The following is a 13,043-nucleotide window of genomic DNA, read 5'->3' on the forward strand; positions in this document are numbered from 1 at the left end:
CAGGAATGGTTACTTCGAGTACCAGGATTTAGATGTTTCAGAAATGGAGGCACGAGAGGTGGGGGCGTGGCACTGCTGATCAGAGATAGTGTCACTGCTACAGAAAAGGTGGACGCCATGGAGGGATTGTCTACGGAGTCTCTGTGGGTGGAGGTTAGGAACAGGAAGGGGTCAATAACTTTACTGGGTGTTTTTTATAGACCACCCAATAGTAACAGGGGCATTGAGGAGCAGATAGGGAGACAGATTCTGGAAAGGTGTAATAATAACAGGGTTGTTGGGTTTGGGAGATTTTAATTTAAGTATACCGATTGGCGAGGGGTTTAGATGGGGTGGAGCTTGTTAGGTGTGTTCAGAAAGGTTTCCTGACACAATATGTAGGTAAGCCTATAAGAAGAGAGGCTGTACTAGATCTGGTATTGGGAAATGAACCTGGTCAGGGGCCGAGAGGTAATGTTGCAGCTATATAAGACCCTGGTCAGACCCCACTTGGAGTACTGTGCTCAGTTCTGGTTGTCTCACCAAGAAGGAAACTATAGAAAGGATGCAGAGGAGATTAACAAGGATGTTGCCTGGATCGGGGAGCATGCCTTATGAGAATAGGTTGAGCGAACTCGGCCTTATCTCCTTGGAGCGACGGAGGATGAGAAGTGACCGGATAGAGGTGTACAAGACGATGAGAGGCAATGATCGTGTGAATGATCAGAGGCTTTTTCCCAGGGCTGAAATGGTTGCCACAAGAGGGCATAGTTTTAAGGTGCTTTATAGAGGAGAGGTCAGGGGTAAGTTTTTCACTCAAGAGATTGGTGAGTGCGTGGAATAGACTGCTGGCGACGGTGGCGGAGGCGGATACGATAGGGTCTTTTAAGAGACGCCTGTATTGTGCTGTAGGTTTTTTTTGTTTCTATTCCAAAGGCATACAGGTTACAAGGTTAATTGGTCACGTGGGTGTAACTGGGCGGCACAAACTCATTGGACCCGGAGGGCCTGTTACCGTGCTGTACCTCGTTTGTAAATAAATTGGTTCAAAGTGAGAACTGAAAGGAGGAAAGGAAAGGGGGCGGCAGAGAGGGGTCGGGAGGAAAGTCTGGTGCGTAGCTGTCGGTAGTGGAGTAAAATTCATGAGCTGAGAGATCCAGAGGGGACACAGGAGGTGTTGGATCTGGATTCAGAGTGGTGAAAGGATGTAAACACAGAGGTAGAAAGAGACATGCAGATTGGGAAGGGAATTGGAAGCTAATAACTGTCAGGACTGTAAACTATCAAATCATCATTATTGCATGGCAAGTCTGCCTTTCTCTGGGCTTCAGTCAAGTGCAGGGAGAGCTGTGCTGAATAGTCAAGTATTCAACCAGTGGGCATTGGAGAAGGTCCGGAGGAGGTCTCTGATAAAGATCTCAGGAATGAAAGGGTTAACATGAGAGAAGTATTTGATGGTGCTGGGCCTGTACTCGCTGGAGTGTAGGACAATGAGGGGGGATCTCATTGAAACCCTACTGAATATTGAAAAGTGGACGTGGAGAGGATGTTTCCTATGGTGGGGAAGTCTAAAATCAGAGGGCACAGCCTCAGAATTGAGGGACATCTATTTAGATGAGGAGGAATTTCTTTAGCCAGAGAGTGGTGAATCTGTGGAATTTGTAGCCACAGACAGTGGTGGAGGCCGAGTAATTTAATGCAGGGTTTGATGGATTTTTGATTAGTCAGGGCATGGAGGATATGCGGAGAAGGCAGGAGATTTGGGCTAAATGGGAAATGGATCAGCCATGATGAAATGCTGGAGCAGACTCGATGGGCCAAATGGCCTAATTCTGTTCCTTCGTCTCGTGCTTTTATGGAAATGTTTGTGTTATCAACCAACACAGCCAAAGGTGTGCTGGGGGCAGCCCACGAGCGTCACCGTTCAGCCACATGGCCAGTATGTGTCTGCATTCTGTCCTTTCAATAGAGCATTTCGAGTTGTGTAACGTCAGTCGCGGCTGTTTGAGATTGAGTTAGGAAACTGCTGTTTCAGGGAAATGGAATAAGCTGTGTTCTGCTCGGCAGCTGGGAGAAGAATCAATGAGTGCGGGAGCTGGGCTGCTTGTAATGGAAGTGCCCTGCATGGAAATGGACGATCTCTGTTAGATGGGAATTGATTATTGGATAGCTGCGCTTGACATCCTCTCCTCGGGACGGTTGTCAAGCGTCCCAGGAGTCAGCAACACAGAGTGATTGGGAGGAAGGTCTTAAAGAGACCACCGTTCTGAATGTGAGGAAACATCGGTAAGTTAAAAATCTGACATACCGGAAATTCCTTCGAACTTAGGAGCCCCAGCACCCAGGCCACGCTCTCTCCTTGCTACAACCATCAGGAGTGTCAGGTCCTGCATCATCAGGTTCAGGAATAGTTGTTACCCCTCAACCATCAAGCTCCTGAACCAGTGAGGACATTTCACTCATCTCAACACTGAATTGAGTCTACAACCTATTAACTCATTTTCGGGGACTCTGAAGTTCAGAGTTCTCCCTGTGGAAAATCCTGGCAATTCTGGACAATATTTCTCGCCCTGGGTGAACAGAGGGGACCTTCCGGTGACAACTGCACTGCTCTGCAGAGCGCCGTGTGAGGCCATTTTCCTGCGGGCGGACTCATCAAATCTATAGAATAGTAACTGTAACAGGATCAGTGAAAGATCAAGTAGAGTGCGCAAGACGACAAAGTGTACAAATACAAATCTAGATAGGTAGCAATAAGTAACGAGACCATGAGATAAAGAGATAAAAAGTTCTCAAAGTGAGATAATTGTTTGTGGGGACATTTCAATGATGGGGCCCGTGAATGTAGTTATCCACATTTGTTCAAGAGCCTGATTGTTGAGTAACTGTTCATGAACCAGGTGGTGTGGATCCTGAGGCTCCTGTACCTTTTTCCTGATGGCCGTGGTGAGAAGAGAGCACGGCCTGGGTGGTGGGGGTCTCCGATGATGGACGCTGCTTTCCTACGACAGCTTTTCACGTGCTGGGCCAAATCCACTACCCTTAGTAGGATTATTGTGTTCTTTTTAAATGTGCACATTGGTTGTTCGTCAGTCTTTGTGTGTAGTTTTTACGTTGTGTTTCTTCGTTTTACCGTGAACGCCGCAATACCACACTGTCAGCGCGACGGTATTACAGTTCACAGCGTCAGAGATCAAAGTTCAATCCCAGCGGTCTTTCTAAGGAGTCTGTGTATCTTACACATGGAATATGTGGGTCCGATTCCCTTCCTCAGTCCAAAGACATCCCGGGTGGTAGGTTAATTGTTCATTGTAAATTGCCCCTTGATTAGGCAGGGTTAAATCAGGGGTTGCAGGGGTGGCTGGAAAAGCCAATAGGCTTCTGCTGCACTCTATCTTTAGCATAGTGTCTGGTGACATATACAGTACCTGCTTTGAACTCCAGTCACCTGCTGTCCCTGTGCTCAGACAGATCAACACCTGACTCAGCAGGGAAAGTTTGTCCACTGAGCTTCCAGTCTGCAGGGCCCCAGTTCTCATGTTCCACCCGGCCCATCCGGTCCTGGCTCCCACACTCCCTTCAAACTTACCTGGCACCTATAATACTGAGTAAAGTCTTGAATGAAAATGGGTTGGGGTGTTAAAATGAGTAAGCTCGATAGTCAGTTAGTTCACTGGTCCAGCACCACTGAAGTACTGAGTATGCGGGATTGCCAGAGTCTCCCTAATGATTGTGGCATATATTATTTCGTAATTGTTACTGAGGTATTTTGTGTGCGCTCTTTGGATTTCCAGCTTCTGCAGATTTACTGGTTTTAGTGAAATACTTTGTTTAGAATGATCATTTCATCATGTCATTGCTTTCAGGTAGTGCAAGGGTAAAGGGATAACAGAATACACTTGCCTATCACTTCTCCCTGGTGTTCCTCCTCCTTTCCTTTCCCCTCTGGTCCTCTCTCCTCTCCTATCTGACTCCTCCTCTTCCGCCCTTTTATCTTTTCCACCTGTCACCTCCCACCCATCGCCCTCCTGACGTGGTCCAGCCTGCGATCCTTCCCACCTTTTATTCTGGCTTCTCACCCCTTCCTTTCCAGTTCCCTTCCATAGTTGCAGCCTAACCTGCTGAGTTGCTCCAGCAGTTTGTGTGTTTCTCATCCAGCGGGAATAGAATATAAAATTTCATATGGAATATTACGGTTCACTACAGGCCCCTTTGGTCCAAAAAGTTGCGGCGACCTTTTAATCCACTCCACGACCAACCTAACCCCTCCCTCCCACAAAGCCCTCCATTTTTCTATCATCCATGTGCCTACCTAAGAGTTTCTTAAATGTTCTGAATATATCTGTCTCCACCACCAGCCCCGGCAACTTGTCCCACACTCCCACCACTCTCTGCGTAAAAAGAGCTACCTCTGATACCCCGTATATTTTCCTCTAATCACCATAAAATTATTTCCTCTGGTCTGAGCAGTTTACGCCCTGGGAGAAGTCTCTGGCTGTCCACTCGATATATGCCTCTTATTGTCTTGTACACTCGTATCAAGTCACCCCTCGTCCTCCTTTGTTCCAAAGAGAAAAGCCCAACTCGCTCAACCTAAACTTGCAAGACACGCTCTCTAATCCAGGCTGTGTCCTGGTAAACCTCCTCTGCACCCTCTCTGAAGCTTCACAGCCTTCCTATAGTGAGGCGAACAGAACTGTCCACAATACTCCAAGTGAGGTCTAACCAGAGTTTTAGAGATCTGCAACATTACCCTCTGGCTCTCGAACTGAACCCCTGACTAATGGAGGTCAACGCGCCAGGCACCGCATCAACCCTGTGGGCATGGCGTTGCACAGAACCGTAGTGGTTTGCACAGTGCTTCACCATACGGGTGACATGGGTCCAGTTGCTGGTCACTGTAAATTGCCCTGTGATTAGGCTGGGATGAAGTTGGGGGAGTGCTGGGTGGCGAGGTTTGAAGAGCAAGGTCAGCCTGTTCTGCATTGTATAAACAAATAACTCTCCAAGTGAGCTCTAACCAGAGCTTTATAGATCTGCAACATTACCTCGTGGCTCTTTGAACTCTGCCCTCACTAACAACTTTGAGGGATATATTGACGTGGACCCTACATCTCTCTGTTGCTCCACACTGCTAAGAATTCTGCCATTAACCCTGTTCTCTACCAACGTTCAACATTTCAAAGTGAATCACTTCTCACTTTCCCGGTTTGAACTCCACCTGCCACTTCTCAACCCAGCCCTGCATCGAATCATCGTCAGTTTCTCACCTTTCACTCCAAATTCCGCTTTCCTTTCTGATCACCCCAAGCCTGCCACAAGGTCTACACTCATCTAATGCCAGCCTAGGGTCCTGCCATTTTGAGTCGTTGGAACAAACCACTCGAGGAACTCAGCAGGCCAGGCAGCATCTGTGAAGGGAAATGGACTGTCAGTCTTGTGGGTCAAGGGCCTTTATCTAGGTGAAAACCCCTACTTGCCCATTTCTATCTATCTCCTGCCCAAGATTCATAAACACACCTGCCCTTGTAGGCTCTTGGCTTCTGCCTGCCCTTGCCCCAAGGAGCCTATCACCTCGTACCATTTTTATATCCCTGTCCAGTCCCTTTCTACCTACATAAACAACATGTCAACATTCTGACTCAAATCCGTGAGTCAGCATTGGTCAGACACACGCAGGAGTGAGTCGCTGAGATAACGGGTGATACCAAGGATTGCTTCAGTTTATTAGTATCCAGCAAACCTTGAAATGGGGAATTGCTGAGCACGTCCGTGTAAAGTAATGAATCAGCGGTAGATAAGATGGAGTTTATTTATCACTGTGCTAAATTGTCTGCTGTGTTTACCACATTAGAGTGATGAATCAGAATCAGGTTGACTATCACTGACATAAACACTGTGGCCATCTTTTATTAGTGACATACACACAGTGACCACCAACTTCCTCACAGAAGAGGACCCGAGCTGTAAAAATAGGGGACTAGCTCTCCTCTACAATCACTCTGAGCACCGGTGCCCCACAAGGCTGTGTACTCAGCCCCTGCTGTACTCACTGTCCACCCATGATTGTGTAGCCAAGTTTCCATCGAACTCAATATATAAGTTTGCTGATGACACCATAATTGTAGGCTGTATCTTGGGTAATGATGAGTCTGAGTACAGAGAGGAAATTAAGAACCTGATGGCATGGTGCGAAGACAATAACCTATCCCTCAACATCAGCAAGATGAAGGAATTGGTTGTTGACTTCAGAAGGAGTAGTGGACCGCACAACCCCATCTACATCAGCGGTGTGCAGGTGGAACAGGTCAAAAGCTTTAAGTTCCTCGGGGCGAATATCACAAATGACCTGACTTGGTCTAACCAAGCAGAGTCCACTGCCAAGAAGGCCCACCAGTGCCTTTACTTCCTGAGAAAGCTGAAGAAATTTGGCCCGTCCCCTAAAGCCATCACTAATTTTTATAGGTGCACCGTAGAAAGCATTCTTCTAGGGTGCATCACAACCTGGTATGGAAGTTGTCCTGTCCAAGACCAGAAGAAGCTGCAGAAGATCGTGAACACAGCCCAGTACATCCCACAAACCAATCTTCCGTCCTTGGACTCACTTTACACCGCACGCTGTCGGAGCAGTGCTGCCAGGATAATCAAGGATCTGGGCCATGCCTTCCAAATATCCGGACTTGCACTACCTTACATTCCCTTTTCTATTTTCTAATTAGGATTTATAATTTAAATTTTTATTATATTTACTTAGATTTGTACTCCAGGGAGCACGAAGCGCAGAATCAAATATCACTGTGATTGTACGCTCTATAATCAATTGTTTGGTGACAATAAATAGTGATGTATACTTGGTGGCCACTTTATTAGTGATGTACACACAGTGACCACTTTGATAGGTATAGAGCGGAACCTGTTACTGTAGCCCGTCCACTTCAAAGTTTGACATGTTGTTTTTCCGGAGACGCTGTTCTGCACACCACCAGGTTTCTTCCTGCACCCTGTGGCACATCGGCCAGCAGTCTCGCTGTCTGGTTAGCATTTTTCATTGTTTTTTTAATGAGACCGAGTTGCCAGCTCGATGGAAGACATGCAAGGAGCCGGCCGGATTCAAACCGGAGACCACTTGCCTCTTAGTCCAGTCTGGGCTGGCTGCACCAGTGTTGTAATGTGTAGTTATTTGAGTTCTTTCACCTTCCTGTCAGCTTGAACTGGTCTGGCCATTTCCCTCCGACCTCTCTCATTAACAAGGTGTTTCCACCCACAGAACTGCCACTCACTGCATGTGTTTTTGTTTTTCACACCATTCTCTGGAAACCCTTGAGATCGTTGTGTGTGAAAATCCCAGATCAGCGATTTCTGAGATACTCAGACCACCCTGTCTGGCACCAACAATCATTTCACGGTCAAAGTCACTTGGATCACGTTTCTTCCCCATTCCGATGTTTGGCCTGAACAGCATCTGAACCTCTTGACAGTGTCTGCATGCTTTTATGTGTTGAGTTGCTGCCACGTGATTGGCTGATTAGATATTTGTATTAATGAGCAGGTGTACCTAACACAGTGGCCACTGAGTGAAGGTTGTGGAAGATGTTGTTTTGGGGGAACAAACACTGTGTCATGCAGTAGGGAGGCACCAGGGCGTGAGCTGCTGCCTTCACAGCTGTGGGGACCCGGGTCCAACGCTGACTGTACGGAGTTCGCACATCCTCCCTGTATTTTAGAGATACAGCTTGTTAACCGGCCCTTCCGGACCAACAAGCCCAAACCGGCCAGTTACCCCATGTGACCAATTAAGCAGCTGCCTCGTGTGCCTTTGGTTTGTGGGAGGAAACCAGAGCACCACACGGTCACAGAAGAACGTACAGCGGCACTGAACCCGGCTCACTTACGCTGTGATCGTAAACCCTCTGTCTCCAGTGAAAACTGTCCCAGCCAGTCCAGCCCCTCCTCCTCACTGGCAGGGACTGCAAGGTGCAAAGTGAAGATCGTTCTGTCAGCCGGCATGAACTCGATGGGCTGATTGGCTTCCTTTGTCATTAGTAAGCAGTGGAAGTATGCGTAAATGGATTTGTGCACGCATAGATTATCAGAGAGTCGTGGAGCGCTACAGCAGAGAAACAGGCCCTGTCTGGTCCATGGCGAACTGTTAATCTGTCTATTCCCACCTGAACCATAGTCCTCTGTCCATGTACCTCTGCAGATTGTTCGTAAATGTTGAAATCGAGCTTGCCTGTATCACTCGCACAGGCAGCTCATTTCACACTCTTACCACCTCCAGTCATGTTCCCCTGTAAACTTTTCCCCTTTCACCCTTAACCTATGACCTCTAGCCGTAGGCTCACCCAACCTCACTGGATAATGCCTGCTTGCATTTATCCTATCTACTCTCATAATTTTGTATACCTCTTTCCACTCACTCTCCTACGCTTCAGGAAATAAAGTCCTAACCTATTCTACCTTTCCCTATAACTCGGGTCCTCAAATCCTTAAAGATTAGCTTTATTTGTCACATGTACATTGAAACTCTCGGTGAAATGCGTCAACGACCAGCACAGCCCGAGGATGTGCTGGGGGCCAGCCAGCTTCTGGCCCCAACATACCATGTCCACAATTTACCAACCCACAACCCGTCTGCCTCTGGAATGTGAGCGGGAACTGGGGCACTCAAAGGAAACCCACAGGGAGAACATACAAGCTCCTTACGGACTGTGGTGGGAATTGAACCTGGGTCATTGGCTCTATGCTACTGTGTTGCCCTACATGTACGGATGACAGAAAACCATGGTGTGGACTACTTCCTGTGCCCTCTTTAAACACAAATGGTAAATGTCAAACACAGGCAGACAGCAGTGGAATGACTGTCCTGGGGGGAGTGGGGAACGGGGATCAGCTGCTATGAAGTTTCCCCTTTCACTCCAGTGGAAGTGTCTCTGTCCCCACACCGTGACTCAGCCACCAGCCGTACAGTGCCTCATTGTTGGTGAAGCACACGTGACCTGACAGACAGGGAGCTGTCAGTAAACAGTGGCCTGCGTCCAAGGGCAGGCTAAGGAGCTCTTCCGTCTAGAGGCAAATGGCAAAGTAAGTTTATTATCTATGTATGAATATGAAATGACGGACAAACAGCCAGTATGTAAAAGAAGTCAAACTCCAATGCAAAAGTATTAACTAATACCCAGAAGATGAGTTGTTGAGTCATTGAAGGTGGGTCTATAGGTTGTGGAATCAGACTAGTATTGGGGTGAGTGAAGTGATCCACACTGGTTCAGGGGTCTGATAGACTTTGAAACAAAGCTGCTTTATCAGTGGTATTTAGGGAGCACTTGATGTGCTACCAGGCTAATCCTGAGAGAGTGAAGGGTTCAGGATGGACAACTCTGACACGTTTATCAGAATTGGTAAATGTGTATTGGAATTGGTTTATTACTGTTGCATGTACACAGATACAGTACTTACTGCTCACTCAGATCACCCTGCATTGAGGTCAAACGAGAGTAGCTTTGGAAACAATCCAGAAGATGTGTAGCTCAGTTGGGTTGAGTTGTTCTCCGGTCTGGGCAATTTACCTGCTAACTGTTCGTCACCGTACGAGGAGACATCGTCAGTGTGCTGTTGAATGAGTGACGAGATTTTCTCCCCACATCACAACGGAGTTTCCAGAACGGTGTCCAGTCGGCTGATTGAAAAGTAATAAAGGCCAAGCAGGTGGGAGACACGCCACAGTCAACAGCGCACTCACTGACAGTTTCTCCTCATATGTGGTGACGAAACGTTTGCAAGTAAATTGCCAAGATTGGAGAACATCTCAATTAGCTTTACTTGTCGCATATACATCAAAACAAATGCATCTTTGCACCAATGACCAACACATTTTCCTAGGGTGTGCTGGGGGTTGCTACACTTCCATCACCAACACAGCGTGCCCACAACTCATGAATTAACCCTAACCTGTACGTCTGTGGAACGTGGGAGGAAATCGGAGGAGACTCCCGCAGACGCAGGGACAGGGAGAATGTACTCTCCTTGCGGAGAGGAGCAGGAATTGTACCCCAGTCTTACAGTTGACTGCCGGCCGATTACAAAATGGAATTCAGTGTAACAGATTCAGCCAAAGTTCAGGGCAGGTAAGTGATAATGTGCAAGATACAGTGAAGTAGATTGTGAGGTCAAGAGTCCAAATTATCAACCTGGGGACATACTTAATAATCTTACAACATCAGGGTCGATCTGTTGTTGACCCTGCTGGTACATTCTTTCAGATTTCTATATCTTCTGCCCGATGGGAGAGGGAAGAAAAGAGAATATCAAAATCAGGTTTAATATCACTGGCGTTATGCCACAAAATTTGTTGTTTTGCAGCAGTACAGTGCAAGACATAAAAACTACGCTTAAGTAATAGATTAAATAAATAGTGTGTAAGAGAAATCGTGAGGAAGTCTCCATGGACCAGTCGGAAACTTGGTGGTGAAGGGGAAGAAACTTTTCCTAAAATGTTGAGTGTGGATCTTCAGGATCCTGTAGCTTGGTCATGGCTGATTTATTTTCCCTCTCTATCCCTGTCTCCTGTCTTTACCCCACCCTGTGTCACAGGTTATGGGGCGGAGAGGGAAAATAAATCAGCCATGATCGAATTGCAGAACAGGCTCGATGGCCCAAATGGCTCCTATGCCTTAAAGTCCTTTTGGAAGTTTTAAACAAGAAATGGGCATGTCTTGGATAGTGAGGGCCTTTTGCGATGGATGCTGCTGCCTTTAGAAATGAGGACATTGCCAGTAGTCGAGGGCCTGAGTTACAAGGCCAGTCTCCGTCTTTATTCCTTTCAACGCAGAGAGTGAGAAACTATTAGAATGAAAAAGCATCGTTTATTCGTGTAAATAATTGCTTATTATAAATATATTGTGATATTAAAAAAACTTATTTAAAAGACAAGGAATAAAGGGATGTGGGCCATCCAGGATCAGATCAGCTTGGTATCTTGGTTAGCATAGATGAGTTGGGCCAAAGGGCCTCTTTCCATTCTATGGCTCTATGATGATACCACACTGGCTGCACTGCTTGCTCATTCGCTGCATGAACCTTGCATCGGGCACTGTGGAGTCAGAAAACTACAGCATAGAAACAGGTCCATCTCGATATGTCGAACCAGTTAGGCTGCTTATTCCCATTAATCTGCACCGAGACCATAGTCCTCCATTTCCCTACCTCCCGGGTACTGATCCAAACTTCTCTTAAACAGTGAAATCGAGTCGCATGTCGTTCCACACTCTCATGACACTGTGGGTGAAGAGGTTTCCCCTTAAACTACAGACCTCCAGTTGGAGCCTCACTCAACCTCAGTGGAAACAACCTGCTTGCATTTACCCCATCAATACCCCTCATCATTTCTATCAAATCTCTCAAACTTCTACATCCCAAAAAATAAAGTCCTAACCTGTTCAATCTTTCCTCATAACTCAGGTCCTCCAGACCCTGCAAAAGCCTTGTAAACTTTCTCTGCGTTCTTTCAACCTTATTTGCATCTTTCCTGTAGTTAGGTGAGTAAAACTGCACACAATACTCTAAGTTAGGCCTCACCAATGTCTTGTACAGCTTCAACATAACATCTCCTCTCCTGTACTCGTCAATACTTTGATTTATGATGGCCAATTTGCCTAAAGCGTTCTGTATGACTATCTACCTCCGACACCACTAATCAATGAGTTACTGACCTGTGTGCCCTGCCCTTTGTTCTACCACTCTGCTCAATGACCTACCCTGGTTGGTCCTACACCTCACGCTTGTCCACCTGCCACTTTCAGCCCGTTTCCCCCGCTGCAAGCTCTGATCGTCTTCCTGGCTGTCCACGACACCCCGCATCGTGTTGCCCCCCGCAATCCAGTGAACCGCGTTAGCATCCCGGCCGCTGAGATAGATGACAAACAACCGGGCTCTTTGTGCTGAATAATTTAGTGAGGCATCCTCAGTTGGCACTCCTGCTCGGGGTGAAGTGGTCGGACGGTCATTGAGACGGGCGGGGGGTCTGCCGGTGTTGACTGAAGGTAGGATGCAACACACGGACCCAGCTGTGTAAACAGGCGCTCGGCTGGCCGGAGAAGCGCCGCGATGGAGGGTGGGGCTTGTGCACAGGCGGTTGCTATGAGTTTGGGAGAGATCGGGTTTCACTCTGCGCTCTGTCGGCCGCGGCCGGACCTCTCTCTGCCGCCCGGCTCGAACGGAACGGGCGAGAGCGCCGAGCTGTCCCCTCCCGGAGGCTGCCTCTCCGCAGGTAGATGTGGCGAGCGGAGCCTCTGCGATGACATGCTCACCCAGCCCACCCAAAGCAACACGCGTGTCTCCCTGTGACCCCCTCCGCCGGCACGCCGCCCCGAGGGAGGCTTGGGGAGAGGGAAACGCCCCTCGCCAATGTACATCACCGACCTCCGACCTCCGGGCCAGCCATGAAGAAGGACTGTGTGTCGAAGAGGAAGCCGAGCCCCGGCTCGGTCCCCCGAGCTCTCAGCTGGCTGAGCATCGCGTCCAGGCAGCTGGGGTCAGTGTGTCCGCCGGAGGACTGGAGGTGCTCATCCCAGCACAGTGACGGTAAGGAGTGGCTTCTTCCCATTAGCGTTCCCTTGCCTGTCCACACCACCACCGGGGGCTGGCACTTACACGGGAGGGAGAGGTGGAAAGGGTGCAGGTCGGTAGGACTAGATGGGCCGAATGCCTGTTTCTGTGCTCTTGTATTCTGTGACAATGACATAGGGGCGGAAGTAGGCCATTCGGCCCGTCGAGTCTGCTTCACCATTACTCCTATTATCTGTGGCAACCCCATTCTCTTACTTTCTCCCCTTAATCTTTGACGCCCCGAACAATCAAGAACCTATCAACCTCTGTTCTAAATACACTCAATGACTTGCCTCCTCAACCGTCTGTGGCAATGAATTCCTCAGAATCACTACTCCGACTAAGGAAATTACTCTTCATCTTTGTCCTGAATGGATGTCTGTCTATTCTGAGACTGTGCCCTCTGATCCTACATTCTCCCACTAATGGAAACATCCTCTGCTTCCTTCTCCAACATA

General features: G+C 48.0%; 1 protein-coding gene across 3 annotated transcripts in view; it reads left to right on the top strand.

The window, feature by feature from the left end:
- LOC132403274 (NHS-like protein 1) overlaps nt 1-13,043 on the top strand; it is a 367,698-nt gene that overhangs the window by 212,796 nt on the left and 141,859 nt on the right. The window contains exon 1 of one of the 3 annotated variants that reach the window (XM_059986705.1): nt 12,011-12,561. The exons of the other annotated variants lie outside the window; for them this stretch is intronic. Within the exon in view, the coding sequence (XP_059842688.1) occupies nt 12,420-12,561 (142 nt within the window). The 5' untranslated portion in view covers nt 12,011-12,419. Of the gene's footprint in view, nt 1-12,010; nt 12,562-13,043 lie in introns of those variants that run through there. 3 annotated transcript variants of the gene reach the window in all.

This window comes from Hypanus sabinus, chromosome 12 (genome assembly GCF_030144855.1).
Source record: "Hypanus sabinus isolate sHypSab1 chromosome 12, sHypSab1.hap1, whole genome shotgun sequence".
NCBI lineage: Eukaryota > Metazoa > Chordata > Chondrichthyes > Myliobatiformes > Dasyatidae > Hypanus > Hypanus sabinus.